This window comes from Emydura macquarii, unplaced genomic scaffold (assembly GCF_026122565.2).
Source record: "Emydura macquarii macquarii isolate MOO-44397 ecotype Brisbane River unplaced genomic scaffold, CSIRO-AGI_Emac_v2 contig_1305, whole genome shotgun sequence".
Classification (NCBI taxonomy): domain Eukaryota; kingdom Metazoa; phylum Chordata; order Testudines; family Chelidae; genus Emydura; species Emydura macquarii.
The window spans coordinates 1,959,831-1,974,043 of NW_027131442.1; the positions used below are offsets into that span (position 1 = coordinate 1,959,831).

General features: G+C 56.9%; 1 protein-coding gene across 1 annotated transcript in view; it reads left to right on the plus strand.

Moving 5' to 3' along the window:
- Positions 1 to 14,213, plus strand: part of AGBL2 (AGBL carboxypeptidase 2) — a 33,158-nt gene that overhangs the window by 6,151 nt on the left and 12,794 nt on the right. Inside the window, exons 5-11 of the mRNA XM_067550756.1 lie at positions 688 to 795; positions 3,819 to 3,969; positions 5,375 to 6,154; positions 6,943 to 7,102; positions 8,298 to 8,424; positions 12,108 to 12,208; positions 13,740 to 13,870. Of these exons, the coding sequence (XP_067406857.1) occupies positions 688 to 795; positions 3,819 to 3,969; positions 5,375 to 6,154; positions 6,943 to 7,102; positions 8,298 to 8,424; positions 12,108 to 12,208; positions 13,740 to 13,870 (1,558 nt within the window). The remainder of the gene's footprint in view (positions 1 to 687; positions 796 to 3,818; positions 3,970 to 5,374; positions 6,155 to 6,942; positions 7,103 to 8,297; positions 8,425 to 12,107; positions 12,209 to 13,739; positions 13,871 to 14,213) is intronic.

Below are 14,213 nucleotides of genomic sequence, written 5' to 3' on the forward strand. Positions count from 1 at the left end.
CGTTTCCTGTTTTTCCCATGTGTGAGTCTGGACAGGTGCGAACAGACAGGTCAGGGCAATGTTCCTGCCCCCTTGACTCCATGCATTTGCATTAAAACCCTGTGGAAGATGATTGACTGGCACACAGGGCCCCCACATGAGGGGGAAAAAGGGTACACTTTACCGGGGCCCGGAGGCCCTGGGGGGCCCGGCCCAGGCTGCAACCCCCATTACGATGAGGAAAAAATATTTCATGGCTTATGAGATTGTATGTATGGGATGAGGGATTGTGGTATGTGTGTGGGAGGGGGCCCATGTTACAAATTTGTACTGGGCCTGGAAAAATTATGCTTGGGCCCTGCTGGCACATATTCAAGAGGGGACTGGCTGGCTCTGAGACCAGGCTGCTCTCTCACTGCACAGGTGCTTCCCCTCCAAAGCAGATTTACTCCACCCCGTCCCCCAGTGGGCTATTAAAAATCACAGAGTGAGCAGGGGGGCTCCATCACAGGCATCCCTGGCTTGTCTTTGTGAAAGCGAGGATGCTGGCTGTGAACACATGGGGCAAACCCGGCCTTTCTCTCTATTATTACTTGGCAGAGGGGCTCAAGAGCTCTTTTCAGGAGGGCGCTTTTCTTTACCCTGTGGGACAGGTTCCCATATGAAACCCCTGTAAGAATAACTGGAACTGTTCCCCTGTCTCTTCAGAGTGGGTGCCATCTGAACCGGAGCCGTTCTATCAGCCCACAGGAAACGAGCTGGCACCACCAGTTGTGGGGGAGAAGAAAGGAACCATTGTCTATCACATAAACCCAGGTATTTGCTCGTGCGGCGGCACTAACAATACTGACTAACCTGGGTGTGGAATCCGGGAGTCTGTTTCGGGCCTGCTCTGGGGCAGGGCTAGGATACCCTCGGCAGGTGTCTGAGAACATTGGCTGCAAGCTGGCGTGTTCTCTCTGGTTCTGACACGGAGCAGGACGAGAGCTGCCTGCTGTCACGGGAAACGCTCTGGGGTTCTGGCCGCACACGTGCAGTCGTGCTCCACGCTTTAGGTGGTGGATCTGCAAAATTCTCCTCTCCAGCTTGTGAGATGTGAAGATAACCCAGGGCCAGATCCAAAGCACAGGGAAGCCAGTGGGAAGCCTTCTGTTGACCTGCCCAGGCGTTAATTGGGAAATCATTGGTTAAACCATAAACCTTTAGTGGGCTGGAGGCCTCTATAAATGGCTGAAAGCTGCCTTTTCTCTAGCACTCCTAATCCCCAGATCACCGCTGGAGTGGGAAAGACTCAGAAGTCCCAAAACAGGAGTGTTCCCTGGGCTAGGTTTTCTAGCTGTAAGTGTCCCAGGCAAGGCAGTTCTCACCCCTTCCTAGGAGGAGCAATCCCACAGCCTGAGCCATCTCTCTGTCGAGGAGTCGGGTTCTGATCTGCTATCCAGCAGTGCGATGCAGATTCTGGAAATCTCAGCCCATAAGCGGGTTGCTGGGAAATGGCCACCAGTCACTACCCAGCAGCTTTGGTTAGCAGGGCCCAATTCTCTTGCTGGTTTTCTGACCAAGTGGATGCTAACCATTCCCTAGGAGAGAGGCTGAGAGTGGGTAGGTGTCCCCTAAGGCACTCAGGATAGCTCCCAAGGACACATAGGGTGTTCTTTACCTCCTCTGCTCCGTCAGGAAGCACTGCTCTTGGACACCCAGTTCCAGTAAGCCAGCTCTGCCCTCCCAGTGAACTCTCCGTCACCCTTTTGTGCCCAGCTTAGAGCTGCCCTGTGCAACATTCCTGCTCGAACAGTGGGCACTCCAGGCTTACTGAGTATACATCTGTTATTGGAGCTGGAGGTGGAATTTCCAGCCTGATCAGCGCTAGAACGGGTACCTCTGTCTGGGATAGAAATTACCCCTCCAGCTCCAGTGTACATGTGCCCTTTGGATATGTCTACACCAGTGGTTCCCAACCTGTGGCCCATGGGCCAAAAGTGGCCCGCAGGGTCTTTCAAAGTGGCTGCAGAAGGGAGCCTCTGCATAAGGACCCAGGTGAAGTGCATTGCTGCGGGGCTACAAGACGAGGGGACAGGAGATCAGCGCTCCCTTTCCCCCTGGCTGCAGCAGGGAGCACAGCAAAGCGCTCTGCTTGGGTCCCTAGGTTCTGGGTCCCTGCTGGAGCCAGAGAGAGGGGAGCACTGATCTCCCATCTCCCTGGCTGCAGAAGGGAGCCCCCGCCTAGGCACCCAGGTGGAGTGCACGGGGCTACCCAGGACGCGTGCAGTTTCCCTGCTGCAGCCAGGGGGACGGGAGATCAGTGAGGAGGACTCCTTCCGTCTGGCTGCAATGGGGAGAGATGGGGAGCTGCTGGTGGAGACTGGTGGCCCTTCAGGGTTGTAAAAATGATATCTGTGGCCCTTGAGTGAAAAAGATTGGTAACCACTGCTTTATAGCGCCTGTGCCGGCTGTGCCAACATAGCCCCCTTGTGGAGACGGGAACACCGCCTCCCCACAGAAGCCCTCTTCCCTCGCGGTGGCACGCGGGGGTGTTGGCAGCACGGCGACGTCGGTTAGGGTGGTGGGGTTTTCACACCGCTGACGGCCACAGCTATGCCCATGTAACTTTTAAGTACAGACCCAGCCTACGTGTGGCCACCTTTGGGGGTTTGCCGTTAGGTCTGGCAGCTGATCAGTGCTGAGCCTAGTGCTCCAGGGAGTCGTGTCCACACACAACCCTTCACGAAGCATCACCCTTGGGGCTCTGGGCCCTTAGGGTACGTCTAACCAGCAGAAAGAACCCCCACAGCAGCAAGTCCCAGAACTGGCTCACCTGATGGGGCTCGGACGTCGGGACTAAAACCAGCTGTGTAGTTGTTCCCACTTGGGGTGAAACCTGGCAACAGGGGAGGGTCTCGAAGCCCAGCTACAGCCTGAGCAGAAGCATCTGTGCCACTACTTTTGGAACCATGGCGTAAGCCCAGATCAACTGACCCAGGCTCTGAGGCTAGCTGCTGTGGGTATTTTTTGCTGTGTAGATGTACCCGTGGTCCAGACATGTCGTAACAGAGCTGTTTCTGCGCCTGGTACGGAAATCCCATTTTCTGCAGCCCAGGGGCAGAGGCTCAGACCGGGATCCTGATCCCGCCCTGCTGGCGTGCAGGGCTAACCATGGAGGTGGGTGCTGCAGCAGGCCCACGCTCTGTCTCCATCCCTCTGCGCTCTCTCCAGTCCCGAGAGAGGTGGCTAACGTGATACCGGCACACCGCCATCCACTCTCATCCCGGCAGTGACCCTCAGCGGGAGAGGTGCATCTCATAGCTGACAGAGTGCTGGCCTGTGACTCAGGAGACCTGGGTTCTGTTCACTGGCCTGCTGGCTGTCATGTCACCATCCCAGGCCTCAGTTTCCCCATCTGTGCAATGGGGATAGTGACCCTGACCTGCTTTGTGAAGAGCTTTGAGATCTATGCATGGAAAGCGCTAGATAATCAAGGCTTGGGGATTCCATACTGCCCCCCAGGAAGCCCAGAGAAGGCAGGAAGGGGGCTATCTCATGGGTGCAGGGGAAGAATGCCCGAGGGTGAGGGGGCATGAAGCAGAGGCTGAAGCAGAGTCAGGGGGGCGACAGATTCAGCTGCAGCGGGGTGTTGGCTCAGTGGTGGGGGTTGCTTTGGGCACTTGAAGCACAGAGGTTCCCTGCCTTGGACTGGCACTAAGCCTGAGTCACCACGACAGCAAATTCCCCTTCCTGCATCGGAGGGCAGTGGACCCCGCACAAGGGCTCCGCCGTGAAGAGCAGGGAGCTGGCCCCAGCGCAGGCTACAGGTGTGACAAGGGCGTCTCCTCTCCCAGCAGCAGCCAGAGGCTCCTATTTCACCTGCTCCCGTGTTGGAGGTGCGCAGGGGCCCATCATGTCACCCACCATCAGCCTGGAAGGTCCAGAGGACACCACCCTGCTCTTTGAATCCAGGTTTGAGAGCGGGAACCTCCAGAAGGCAGTCCGAGTGTGAGTGAAACGACAGGGGGCAGAGGACGTGGGGCTGTCTTCAGTGGGCAGGGGAGGGGAGGGGGAGCTTCCCAGCTAAGCCAGGATGGCCCTGGAGGGTGGTTGTGTTACGTAAGACAGGGGCATTAGGAGAGGAACTGAAGATGTGCCTCACTCATGGTGTCCCTGAAGTGCTTGGATCAGCCCCATCCCAGGGAGCAGGTAGGGGGCGCTGCCTCCCCAGCTTTCCACGCAGCCCCAGGAGCTGCTCTGTTGGGAGCCAGAAGTGCACAGAGCAGTGCTCTTCCTTCTCTGCTGCAGCTCCCCCAGTGGTTGCCTTCTGCAGTGCAGGGGAGGAGCTTTGGGTACCTCATTGCTGGCCTCTCTGCCAGGCTGGGGGATCAGAAACAGGGCTTGACTAGCCAGGCCAGAGCCAAGGCGCTGCCTGCACCCACGCCCCACTGGAGGGGAGGAAGGAGGAGAAACTGCCCTGTGATGGCTGCCGGATTCTCTGCACCAGCCCAGGTTAGAGCAGCCTGGGAGTTGCTCTACTTTGTGCCAGCCAGCAACAGTCCCAATACCTCTGCCCCATGTCCTGTGCACCAGGAGCTGTGGGAAGGGAAGCCATCCTACACACTGCCTGAGGCTGGAGTCATCCTGTGGGGAAAAATAGCAGGGTGTTCATGTCTTTACAGCCTGTACCATAATGTGGACGCACAAGGGGGCAGAGTTCAGATTGCCTAGACATGTGTGAAGCTGGCATTTCCTAATGATCTAGTGCTGGATTTGCCATCTGAAGAACATCCTTTTAACTTAGCTCTTTGCATGACATGGTAATGAATGCTAAGAACAAAGACCTATTTCCCCAGCACAGACGAGCGCACTGTTGAAAGATTAAGGGAATCTCGGTCTTTGTTCACGGCCCACATAAAGAGAAGTGAGGTAGAAATATAGAAACCTTCTTGCTGGAAGGTTGCAATGGAATGTAACTTTATTGCTTACAATCCAGAATGTTAATGTTAACGTTAAACAGAGAGAGACAAAGCAGGCTGCTCTCTAAGGCAGCGAGGCCCAACTCATCTCATCTTACTCTAGGCTGGATCTCTATTGATTGATTGCGGAAAGACCCAGATCGCATGCTTCCTTATAGAGCCCCTGGCCTGCAAGCATGACCAGGCAACCCCCTGAAATTGAGAGTGGTAGCTTATAATTTTAACAGTTTTCAGTACACCGCAGTTCTAACTAGAGAATGCTGTTTCAATCAAAGTATCTAACACCCCCGCTCAGAAAAGCCCAATAGCCCGGCTGCTGATGTGCACAGAGCAGGTCTGCCTGTCTGTCTGTGGCCTCTCCTGACCTCTGCCCAGAGGCTTGTGCAGGGAGATGCTGCTCTGGGGGTCTGCGAGTTTCTCTTCCCTCTTTGCAGAGGCCCCTTCGAGTACGAGCTGACGCTGCGCACGGACCTGTACACGAGCAAGCACACCCAGTGGTTCTACTTCCGGGTCCAGAACACCAGGAAAGGCGTCACCTACCGCTTCACCATTGTCAACCTGATGAAGCCCAAGAGCCTGTACTGCCTGGGGATGAAGCCACTCCTGTACTCTCAGAAGGAGGCGCAGACGCACGGCGTGGGCTGGCAGAGAGAGGGAGCCAACATCCGGTACTACCGGGGCAGCTCCGAGGAGGGCCGGGCGATGTATTGTCTGACGTGGACGGTGTGCTTCCCCCATGATCACGACACCTGCTACTTTGCCCACTTTTACCCCTATACGTTCTCGGACCTGCAGCGCTACCTGCTGGGGGTGGCCAGCGACCCGGTCCGCTCGCGGTATTGCAAGTTGCGGGCCCTGTGCAGCAGTCTGGCCGGCAACACTGTCTACCTTCTCACCATCACCAGCCCGTCCCGAAACCCTGCTACCACTGCTGCCAAGAAGGCTGTGGTGCTGAGCGCCAGGGTGCACCCTGGGGAGACCAACGGCTCCTGGGTGATGAGAGGCTTCCTGGACTTCATCCTGAGCGACTCCCCGGATGCCCAGCTCCTCCGCGAGCTCTTCATATTCAAGGTGGTGCCCATGCTCAATCCAGACGGGGTGATCGTGGGGAACTACCGCTGCTCACTGGCTGGGAGAGATCTCAACCGCAACTATCAAACCATCCTGAAGGAGTCCTTCCCCTGCATCTGGCACACCCGGAGCATGATCAAGAGGTGAGGGGCGGTGCATCGCACTCAGTCTGTAGCACACAGCATCCAGACCACCGTGACGTAGCATGATAAAGAATACTCTGTTAATTAGAGGCAGTGTGACCTAATGGTAGAGCACTGGACTGGGCTTTGAGACCTGGTTCTATTCCTGGTTCTATCATTAGCCTGCTGAATGTCCTGGGACAAGACACTGCCTCGCTCCATGCCTCAGTTTCTCTATCTGTAAAATGGGGATAATGATCCTGACCCCCTTTGTAAAGTTTTTTTGAGATTTACAGATAGAAAGTGCTAGATAAGCACAAGAGATTATTATAAATATATGTACAGAGAGAGAGAGAGAGCACATACACCAAAATCTAAGATAAGAGATGGCTATTAATGCTGCAAAGTCAATCAGTCCAAAATGTGGAATGCACTGACTGAGTGAACGTGTACGCTTCAGTTAAACACCCCCGCCAGCCAGAGTCAGCTGGCACAGGCCCGCCACGGGTGTCTAATTGCAGTGTAGACATATCCTGAATGACTTCTAAAGGAGAACTCTCCCCTGCACACGTTTCTGCAGCTCAAAACTGGCTCTGTAGAAACTTTGCCAGACTAATCAGTCTCGGCAGAACTCTGGCCTGAGCAATGTCATCAGGGCTGATTTCAGATAGCTCGCTGTGGCATGCAAGAATGGAGCGTTAATTTCCCCCTCAACTGAGCAGAAGTCGGCAATACGATCTGTGTCCCACATGTGATTCCATACATGCCTCCATACACACGTGTAATTGGTTCGGCATTTCTTCCTGCAGAGTCCTGGAGGAGCGGGAGGTTCTGCTGTATTGTGACTTCCACGGGCACAGCCGCAAGAACAACGTCTTCATGTACGGCTGCAACAACAAAAGTGCTCCCGTGCAGCAGCTCCATGAGCGCGTCTTCCCACTCATGCTCAGCAAGAACGCCCCTGACAAGGTGGGTATGGAGGCAGCCCACAGGAAGGAAAGGGGCTTCCCACAGCCCTTTTCTACATGCATCCAGCCCGGAGGAGAAGCCTCGTCTCCACTCTTTGAGCCCCTCACTGGCCACCCTGGGCTGGGTAGGGTCCTGGCTGCATGACCTGGGCAACTCTACGTATGATTCCCAGAATTTTGTCTGGAGTCTGCCTGGGCAAGGCAAGCCAGCTGCTTGTGTATCAGCCACTGGAGCGGGGAGGATCACATCACAGAGCTAGGAGGCAATGGTACTCTGTTCTGGGGCCACGACAGAGCTGCACCTAGGCTGCAGCGTGCAGACTAGCCCAAAATGCACCAATAGTGCAGAGGGCAGGCTCCCCAAGAGCACAGGGTCCCTGTGGAAAAGGCAGTATGGGATCATCCAGTTACCACTGTATGTACAGCCAGGGACTGAATCTGCACTGGGGGCAGGGTTAAGGCTTCACTAGGGGTGGAGTGAAGGGTGCACAGACAACCTTAAATCTAGCATTTCCTAGCTTTAGAGTTTTTGTCTTTGCAACCCTAAATCATCTTTGAGCGCTGAATGCCCTGGCCCCATTGACATCTGTTGCAAAACTTCTTTTGACTTTGTAGAGCCAGGATTCTCCCTAGTGTGGCTGTATGAAGTGTGTTTGTGTATTTAGGCAAAGTTAAGGTTGCCTAACCCTGCCCATTCCAAGCCCCTGGTTTTCAGCTGTGTATAATTTTTCCAAACTTTAGCTCTTGGAGCTGGAACTTGCCATGGCAGGTCTCTGTCTTGGGCTGAATTTTTTGGATTGTTTTAGCTATAGTTATTCAGCAGCTTCCAAGAAGGAGGTGAGGGACACAGCTTTGCTAAGAAGCTAGTGCTGGCAGGGTAGTTACAGTAAATCTTAATGATAGTGTCGGTACCCCAGCCTGCAAGAGTCGGGTGGCCAAAGGGCGCTGGCATTAGAAGAAACAAGATGGTATTGAGCAAGGACAGAGCGGGCTGCATATCAGGAAAAGCTTCCTAATGCCGAAGGGGCTATTAAACTGTGGAATAGCGTCCCCAAGGGAAATGGGGGAAGCCCCTTCAGTTGGGACATGGGAGCCCTGGAAAAGGAGTCATCTGTCGGGAACAATACTACCTGGGGGGGTACAGCCAGGATCTCTTGCTGTCCCATCGTGGTGCTGATCCGCCCGGGGTGTTGTAGTTTTCTTTCCACAGCTGTAAGTTTAAGGTCCAGAAGAGTAAAGAAGGGACGGGACGGATTGTGATGTGGAGGATGGGAATCCCCAACAGCTACACGATGGAGTCCACCTTCGGCGGCTCAACCCTGGGTAAGGGCAGCATTGTCCCAGCAGGCAGCTGGGCCAGGAGGGAGCTGGGGTGATGGGAGACAGGAGCTCTGCTGGAACAAGGCTGTCCACTGCCCTTCAATGAGTCCGCCTGCTTCCCCTCACCACGCTGGGCTGCCACTGCCAGTTGCCCTGGGATGGCACCAGCCTGCAGCGCAGCTGGCCTGAGTCGGGGTGAGAGTTGGTGCCCCACAGCAGTCGGCACAGAGAGGTGATTGGGGCCTGCTGTGTAGTGCAGCTCTGCCCAGGGCTCCACAAACCCATGGGCAAGCTGCATCTAGCCGCGGGATGCCACCTCTGCTTGCCCCCCCCCTCCCCCCCCCCCGGCAGGGTTTGGGCACAGTCTGGGAGGCAGACGCCAGAAGGGAGCAGCTGAGGAGGAGGAGGGGGCTGTCAAGCAGCACTAGAGAATGGGGCAGCGCAGGGGGCCAGAGGGAGGAGCCAACGAGGAGTACGAAGGTGAGAGCGAGACACCTGGTTGACGAGATGGCGGGGCTGTGGGCAGGCAGCTCAGCTGGGGAAGGATGAGTCCGTGAGTCACCAGCATAGGGATGGGAGATGGAGCTCTGGGGGGATCCCCTGGAGAAAGGGAGTGAGGGGAGAGGAGGAAGGCGCCATGGACAATGTCCTGTGGGACCCTATGGAAAGAAAGATAGGGTGAGGGGCAGTGTAGGGTTCCTCCCTCTCAGGGTCAGAGCGCCCCCATCTGCGGATGGGAGATAGGTGGATGGAGGTTCATCCAGGTGGACTGACATGCGGCCACTCAGCAGGGCTTCCTGTCTCCGCCAGAGGACCCAGCACTTGGCCCGTGGGCGGGGATCCCCACTCCCTGGCTGGCGTGCACCAGCACTCTCTAACGCTGGCCCCTTGCAGTGTGGGGGTTGAGCGCCAAAACAGTCTATGGCCTCAGCCTCCTGGCTGGAGCAGGCAATAACCACACCGTCTCTGGGGCACAGCCCTCTGTGGGAGGTGGGCTGAGCAACAAGCCTACTGGCTCAGGCATCTTAGTCTAAGGTTTTGTGCCCAGCCAGCCCATAGTATGGGGTGGAGTAGGGGAACCCACGCCCACACTGCTCCACCAGGTCCCAGACCATGGCAGGCAATCCCGCCACCAGGTCAGCAGGGAAAAATGCAGTTGCTACCCCGTGTCCCACCAGCACAACCAGACCAATCTCAGTTTTCCTGGGCTACTCCCAACCAGTTCCTGCCGGTGTCGCTCTGTTGCAGCTGGGCTCTGGCTCACAGTTGGAAAACCCTTCCATCAGTCTCTCCTCGGGGTCTTCTGTCTCCTGGGGCAGTGGGTTGCTGGTCTTCTCCATCCTCGGTTCTGGGCCGTGCTCAGGGCTCAGCTCCCTGGAAGAGCAGTCTGCCTCCTTCCTGGTCCAGCCAGAACTGAGCTGCAGGGCACTGCTTTTATTCTTCTGGCCAGGCCCTGCCTTTCCTGCAAGGGGGCAGGGCAGGATCAACTGTGTCTTCCAAGAGAAGTTAACCATCTCTGCACTGGAGGGAGGCCATTTTGCCTTGCCGCTCCATCCGTGGCCCCACGAAGTTGCAGGACCTCCTCGTCAACCTCCTCCAAGCCCTGGTCAAAGTGGCCATCTACAAGACCAGGGAGAGGAGGTTGGCTGGAGGGGAGGTGCCCTGCAACTATGGGGCCTACTTCCGTTCCTCTGTCCACTCGCATCTGGACACAGTTCCTCTGGGCAGCGTCTGGCGGCTCCCTTGACACCTTCCGGGAGCAGTGGGCGCTGTCCAGGGTTCTCTGCTCGGTGTCCCATTCCAGTTCCCTCCGTTTGACCCTGTGAACCCCATGCCCGCTCCTTTTTTCATTAGTTGTCCCACAAAATTACTTGTGTCCAGTGTACTTGTGGGTTCAGTGACTCCTCCCCCCCAGGGGGAGGGGCCTTTAGCAGTGGTTGGGCTTGCCGGATCACAAATAGTACAGGCAGGGAATGCCAAGGGGCAGCCAGAGAACTGGGGAGGGCTGAGCCTGGAACACCAGGCAGGGCAAGATGTGCAGAGGGTGGGGTGCCCCCGTGTGGAGCTCTGGAGACAAGGGGATGAGGCTGGAGCTGATCTCTGAGACTGCGGTGGGAGCAGAGTGGAGAGGGCTAGATGGGGGCCCAGGGTGGAGTGGGAGAAGAGGGATGGATAGGGGCTGAGAGCAAAGTGCAGGGGTGGGAGGGCAAGGGCTGGCTTTCTGGGCCTGGGGGAAGCAGTGTGTATGAATTGGGGGGGAGGGAGGGAAGAAAGTGGGGCAGAGGGAGGTTAGCAGGGGGAGGGGATGGGGTCGAGCGGGCGGTGGGGCTTTGGATGGAGAGCCGGCAAGAACCATCTCTTCTAATGACCAAGGAGATGGAGGAGGGGCGGGGGCAGGCCTTAGCACAGTCTGTCCATCCTGGGGGCAGGCAGGTGTGAGAGCTGAAGGCTTCAGGTTAGCGACGGGTTGTGGAGAGGGACTCCGGGGGTGCAGGAGGTGAAGAACGAACGAATGTGACAGCACTGAAGGGGGAGAGCTGGGATGTGGAGTGGAGGAGGCTGGAAATGGCTGGAAGTTGAAGCTAGATACATTCAGACTGGAACTAAGGCGTCAATTAACCATTGGAACAACTTACCGAGAGCCATGGTGGAGTCTCCCTCACTGGCAATTCTCAGATCCAGCCCGGATGAGTTTCTAAAACCAGGAATGATTCTGGCCCTTGGCCGGTGTTACCCAGGAGGTCAGACACGATGATCCTGTTGGTCCCTCCTGGCCCCGCACTGGAGGGCATGTCTGCCTGCCGTGGCAGCATGCGGTGGGGGCGGAGTTCCAAACTCCTTCCTGCGCGGGGCGCTGACTGACTCGTGCAGACCCCGCTCCCATCCCACACGTCCGTGTGCCTTGGCACCCTAACCCCCGGCACGCATCGCCACACGCAGAGTCAAGCCCTGAGGCTCTACGGCTGCGGGAGCAGGAGGCAAGTGCAGGGGCTGACCTGCGTGCAGAGGACAGGGCTGAGAGGAGGGTCAACAGCAGGAGTCCCCTGCCATAGGGCACACTGTGGCCTTTACGGCAGAGCCAAGTATGGCGCTGCACGGTGCCGGCTAGGCACAGAGCCCGGCACAGCCCTGCCCCTTCAGTGCCACTGACAGCCTTGATGCATGTCATGGATCCGCAGGTCTGGTGCTCTGGAGCAGCTCTGGGACGACCCCTTCAGGGTGCCAGAGCCCCTTAGGGTCTCACTCTGTCACTAGAGTAAGCCGCTCAGCTCCACCGCCTCCTGGGACCAAACCTCTAAGCACCCCTGCTTCACGCTGTGAGCTCCCTGCAGCAAGTCCACCTGCGAGGAGCACCTGACGGGGGTCAACAGCCTTTCCCCCCCTACAGTTAACCATGTAGCATATGGGGGAAACTGAGGCGCACGCGGCATTCATACAAATGATCACAGAAAATCCCCACTTTGTCACATGGCTGCATTCAGCTCTCAAGTGCCATGGAGACAAAGGGCTGTGATAGCAGGGAGAGCCGCTGAGCAGCCTGGGGGAAGGTGGCTTGTGCTGCTGGGTTGGTGTACCCTCTGCTGGGCAAACCCAAAGCCTGCGTTGGGGTGGGAGGGGAGCGCCAGGCCTGGGCTGGCATGTTCTGAATCCAGGGTCCGCAGCCTGTGTCTCTGCCCCTCTTTTAGGCAGGAAGAGTGACTCCCACTTCACTTCGGAGGACCTCAAATCTCTGGGCTATCACGTCTGCGACACGCTGCTGGATTTCTGCGACCCTGACCGCTCCAAGGTGAGAGCAGGCTCCATGCAGCCCTGTTGCAGGGGCTGGGGTAGGCAGGGCCAGGACTGGGGGCATGAATGGGGTTGATGTCCAGGAGGTTCAGCTGGATTCCACAGCGTCTGCTCCTGCCCAGATCCCGGATGTGGGAAATGAGGTCCAAAGCCCTGAGTGCTGCACCCAGGGAATTTATACCCACCAGTCCCACAGCTCCTCCCTGGGCTCCCTCCTTTATCCCAGCCATCTCCTCGGCTTCCGTCACCCTGCCTGGGATACTGCCAAGGCTAGAGCGGCCCAACCCATTGCCTCCCTGAGCTGCCAGCCATTTGCCTGCCTCGTGTCCGTAGGAACATACACAAAGGGATCTGCCCTGGGCATCTTGTGACTGCAATGACGAGTGGCTGGCACCATATGTGTCCCAGCTGTGGGTGTGCTGTAGGCATGGGGATGTGCTCAGGGCATGGGAGAGCACAGGCAGGGGTGGGATTACACCGAGAAAAGTCATGCTGGGCCGAGGGCGTGCATGGTATTTGGTACCAGCACAGTGCAGGCAGAAGAACACGTGGAGACACTAGGACCTATCCCAGCTGTGGGCACACTGGGGGCATAGGTAGGGACGCAGGCGGAGGAGCAGCGTTACACCAGCCCTGGGCACACTGGGGGTGTAGGGATGCAGGTGGAGAAGCTGTGTTACACCAGCCATGGGAACACCAGGGGCATAGGTAGGGAGGCAGGCAGAGGAGTGGAGATGGCACCTTAACCTATGTGTTTGCAATCACCGGGTTCCTTTGTGCACTCTGTTATTACTCTGAGTTCCAGGGATCCACCTGCCAGCCACGGCAAAGGAAGTCTCTGTTGTTGTCTGTCTGTACTGGACAACTGTGGGATCTCTGTCAGCTCATCCAAATGTCTCAGCCCTGCCCGCCATGTCCCAGAGCCTAGTCACTGAGCCTGGGAGCCGGGTGGCCCCACTGGCCCAAGCAGTTTGTCAGTATTCTCAGGGCCTTGCAGTTTGTTTCCATTAGGAGGAGAAATGGATGCTGTCAGTCAGGGATGGTCTCGGTACAATGCTGTTCAACTGCAAAGTATGCATGCAAAGTCCTGTCCCCCTGATACAGCAGGAACAAACAGCATCGGGTAGTGTTCTTGCTCAGAAATCCCCCAGCCTGCCCTCCGGGGTGGTCTGCGCCCAAATAGCTGTGTCTCTGCTTCCTACCAGGGCCTCAACTGCTTGTCTTGCTGTCTGCTGGCTTTCCCTTCTCTCACACACAACTTGCCAAACCATCCCCTAGCTCATGTGTTTGCAATGAGCCATGGGTTGCCCTCAGACCACACAGTTTAACTCTTTGCCATGTGGCTAAGTGCCTTGGGTGGTAGCTTCTATTGTCTCCAGCTCTCTCCATGAAGGGGCTTAATTGCTCCCTCCCTTTAGCCTGTCTGTGCTGCAGGGGATGGGTGTGGCTAAGCAGAGACTCAAGGAGTGTTCTCCAAAGTGAAACTCCTTCCTGCTGAAGTGTCTGTGAGCTCTTGCCTCTACCCTCAGTTCCTGCAGTGTCTGTCTGAGCTACAGGAGCTGCTGCAGCAGCAAATCCATCAAAAGCTCAAGGAGTTGGGGCGTGGCCAGGACTCAGATGGCACCTGGAGTGACATCTCTTTGTCAGACATTGAATCCAGGTACCTCCTCTCCGTCGCCCTCCAAGGAGCATCCTCCTAAGCCCTCCTAAGCTGGTGGGGCTGGCCATGCCTGTCTCTGAAGGAGCCTCTGAGGGAGGAGGGTGGGCTGAGTTCATTGCACTTCTGGCTGAGGATGTGCTGTGGCTGATTGAGGGAAGGCTGGCTGGCCCCTATGAAATCCTTTCAACACCTGGCGCCCCACCCCACAGAAAAAGGCCTGTAGGTGCTTCTCTGAGTCCAGAAACCCCCCAGAGCTGCGTGGCTGTGCTCCTGTCCAGCCTTAGGGAACCCCCAAGTGAAATCTGCCCCCGTCTCATTCTGTGCCTAACCCTCCTGGGCTTTG